Source organism: Helianthus annuus, chromosome 8 (assembly GCF_002127325.2).
Source record: "Helianthus annuus cultivar XRQ/B chromosome 8, HanXRQr2.0-SUNRISE, whole genome shotgun sequence".
NCBI classification, from domain to species: Eukaryota; Viridiplantae; Streptophyta; class Magnoliopsida; order Asterales; family Asteraceae; genus Helianthus; species Helianthus annuus.
The window spans coordinates 142,070,558-142,073,881 of NC_035440.2; the positions used below are offsets into that span (position 1 = coordinate 142,070,558).

At 37.9% G+C, this 3,324-nt stretch overlaps 1 protein-coding gene across 1 annotated transcript; it reads right to left on the minus strand.

Annotated features, from left to right (window-relative positions):
- Window positions 1-1,578: 1,578 nt before the first annotated feature.
- LOC110898049 lies at window positions 1,579-2,957 on the minus strand. The gene is made up of 2 exons (XM_022144788.1): window positions 2,531-2,957; window positions 1,579-1,643 (listed from the first exon to the last, which is right to left on the minus strand). Exons 1-2 carry the CDS (start codon window positions 2,955-2,957, stop codon window positions 1,579-1,581), a joined length of 492 nt encoding a protein of 163 aa, XP_022000480.1.
- Between the last annotated feature and the right edge of the window lie 367 nt (window positions 2,958-3,324).

Genomic DNA, 3,324 nt, shown 5'->3' on the forward strand with positions numbered 1-3,324 from the left:
GTAGGATTGCATCATGTTTCTGCATAACCCAAAAAAATAATGTTACTACAAACCTCGTACATCAAATAGGATGATCCTACACACCCCTAGATGTTCCTACACAAATATATATTGTTCCTAAACACATTTTTTAAGACATTTATTACTACACAAACAATTAGAGAAAGTTGAATTATATGCGATTAATGGGCCGTTCGTATGAATGGGTATAAACATTACAAATCCTGTTTGTTTTCACACTAATCCATACAATATTCAATGCACGATCTATCTAGCCTATTCGCACAGTGGTGGACTGTAACACTCATTTAAAAATATAAACACTAATAACAAAAGGGGACGAATTTTTGTAAGCGTTAAGCCAAAACATTAACATTAACATTTGTCATAGTAGTTACTAGTTAACCAATATTCAAAAACACCTTTAGGATACACAAATATCCCTTAACTACATAAGTTTTACTAACTACATATAATAACAAAAGTTGCGGAACAAGATCTTCATGGTGTTCGGTTCGGTAGCAATAGCTTGATCATCATCCACATGCTTGCAAACATCCTAAAAAGCTTAAATTTTTTAATAAATAATTGTATTAGGATCCTTAGGGATTTGGCAGAATTAAAACTATGCACGGAAACAGATTGAAATAGCTATAATATGCAAGACTCATCAAAAATGGCTGGGCACTACCGTAGCTTACGGTAGTCACCATACGCTACTGTTGCCTTTGGACAATTTGGGGCTGCCGTAAGGCAGTAGAGAACCAGCGTAACAAACTCACTCAGCACCGTAAGCTACAGTAGTCACTGTAGCTTATGGTAGCTCTCTCACGCCCCACATAAGACCACAGCCTATCCGTCGCGGCCCGCCAGAAAGCCAATCTGCAGCAAAAATGTTGTTATGTTGCCGCTTTGATCCGTTTGTTCCGTTTCGCATTTTTAAACATCAAAACATGATACGGGACATTCTAAAATCACTAGTACAACTTATATTTTTCTGTTTTCAAACTATTAACATTTTCGTAGCGAAACTTATAACAAATATGCATCATTGGACACATGATCATGCATATATATTTATTCATCATCTTTACCAATTTTACCCTTTAATCCATTTTACCCGAAACCATACGGACGGGGTATTATTTCGCAATATGTTGACCCATTTCCGGGTTCCTTATCTTACTTATCTTACGCTCCCATTACCGGGTTTGCGCTTTTAGTATTTAACCCGTTAGTAATCTAAGTGCATAGACTTAGACTACTTATAAAATGTGACTTGGGGTTTCACCCATTCCTCCTACCCATTCTCGGGTTCATTATTTTCGACATTCACACTCCCATTGCCGGTTTGTGTGTTAAATAAATTGCTACCCGTTACCCGGGCTTAAAGCCTACGGATAAAGTGCTCCCTTTACCCAGTTTGCACCTATCCTTAACTGACCCGTTTGGTTTGCCATTATGAAATCCATCATTTCAAGCAAACTAAACACACTAAATTTCATGTCCTAATATATCAACCAATCTCAATAACAAAAGATTAAATAACGATCTTAACGAAGCAACTAGCCACGTACCTTAAAGCTTTCCTTTCACGCGAGTGTCCGCACCGGCTTGACTTCCTGATGCCTCACTTGCGTTGCCTAAAATATACAAGCCAATTATCATTAGAACCTTTCGGCTCATAATTTAAAGCTTGTTAATTTTGTCGAACACCACAATTTGTGTCTATCAATATCTTTTAGGCGTTTTGTCAAACACCTTATGTGCATACTTTTTAGCTAGTCATTTTAGTTCAATTAGACCTTGGTAATTCCAAGAATCTCAACTTCACAAACTTAATTACTCATCATAGCCCATATTATCATGCTATTTCAACAAACCTAGATCATTACACACATTATTCATACAATATCTTGGCGCTTTTCATTCTAGGTCAAAATCCACTTCATTATATGGCACATAACAATCTTAACACAAAATTTTTTATCAATTAATTCACATATTTTCAGTTAGGGGTATGATCCTACACTTGAATCACACTTCCTTAAATCATCACATCAACCAATTATTCAAGAACTTCAATTAATCAAGTTTCACCCAAAATCAAACATCACCAAAACTGAGATTGTAACTTACCTTGTGTTAGACAAGTGTGGGTGATCAAGATTCTTGATTCATGCACTAATTACAATCCCAATTCACCCTTGAATTTGATCAATTTGATGAAATAAGGGTTTGGGGTGTTTTTCCTTGTCTCTGATCGCCCCCCACACGCACACACTAGTGTGTGTGGATTTTTGATTTGTTTAATTTTATTAAAACCAAGTTTTTCCATCTTTACACAATCAGCCCCTCTAGTCTTCTTGTTAGACTAATGTCAATTAAACTAACACCGTTCATTTATATTTTGAGATATAGTGTTTTTAACTATTAATTGTTTTTGGGGTGTTACAAGTCCACCCTCCTTAAAAAGGGTTTCGTCCCCGAAACCATCATACGCATATAAAATCATAACATATACACGTACCGAAAAGTGAAGGGTAGGGTCGTCTCATTTCCTCTTCAGACTCCCAAGTGGTGTCTGATCCTTTCCGGTGCTCCCATTTGACCTTTACTTGATGGATTTCTTTGTTCCTCAAACCCTTAACTTTACGGTCGAGGATTGCGATAGGCCTCGCTATATAGTTGAGTTTGTTATCAATCTCTATATAGTTGAGGGGAACATAGACCGTATCATCCGCTAAACACTTCCGTAGATGTGAGACGTAGAACATGTTATGTATTCCACTTAACTCTTCAGGTAATTCTAGTCGGTAAGCCACCTTATCCACCCGCTCCAAAATTTTGAAAGGCCCTATAAATCGCGGACTCAACTTTCCTTGTTTTCTGAACCGGATAATTCCCTTCCACGGAGATACCTTAAGGATCACCCTATCGCCAATTTGAAATTCCATTGGCCTTCGCCTCTTATCCGCATATATTTTTGTCGATCTTGAGCTGCCTTCAATTGGGCTCGAATCATTTCGATTTTCTCGTTCGTAACCCGAATAACATCCTTGTGACCAAGCTCTCGCGGACCTACTTCATCCCAGCATATCGGGGTTCGACATTTTCTACCGTAGAGCATTTCATATGGAGCCCTACCAATACTTGAATGGTAGCTATTGTTGTATGAAAATTCAACTAACGGTAGATATGCGTCCTAGCTGCCGCCGAAATATATTGTACATGCCCGAAGCATATCTTCTAATGTTTGTATCGTCTGCTCGCTTTGCCTGTCAGTTTGCAGGTGACATGCGGTACTAATCAATAGTTTGGTAC

What these genes read in the sequence shown, in the direction of transcription:
- LOC110898049 (XM_022144788.1), bottom strand. Translation starts at nt 2,957, where the DNA reads ATGGAATTTCAAATTGGCGATAGGGTGATCCTTAAGGTATCTCCGTGG. An exon ending in ACCCTACCCTTCACTTTTCG is followed by an intron (nt 1,644 to 2,530) that starts GTACGTGTATAT and finishes TGTATATTTTAG; the next exon opens with GCAACGCAAGTGAGGCATCA.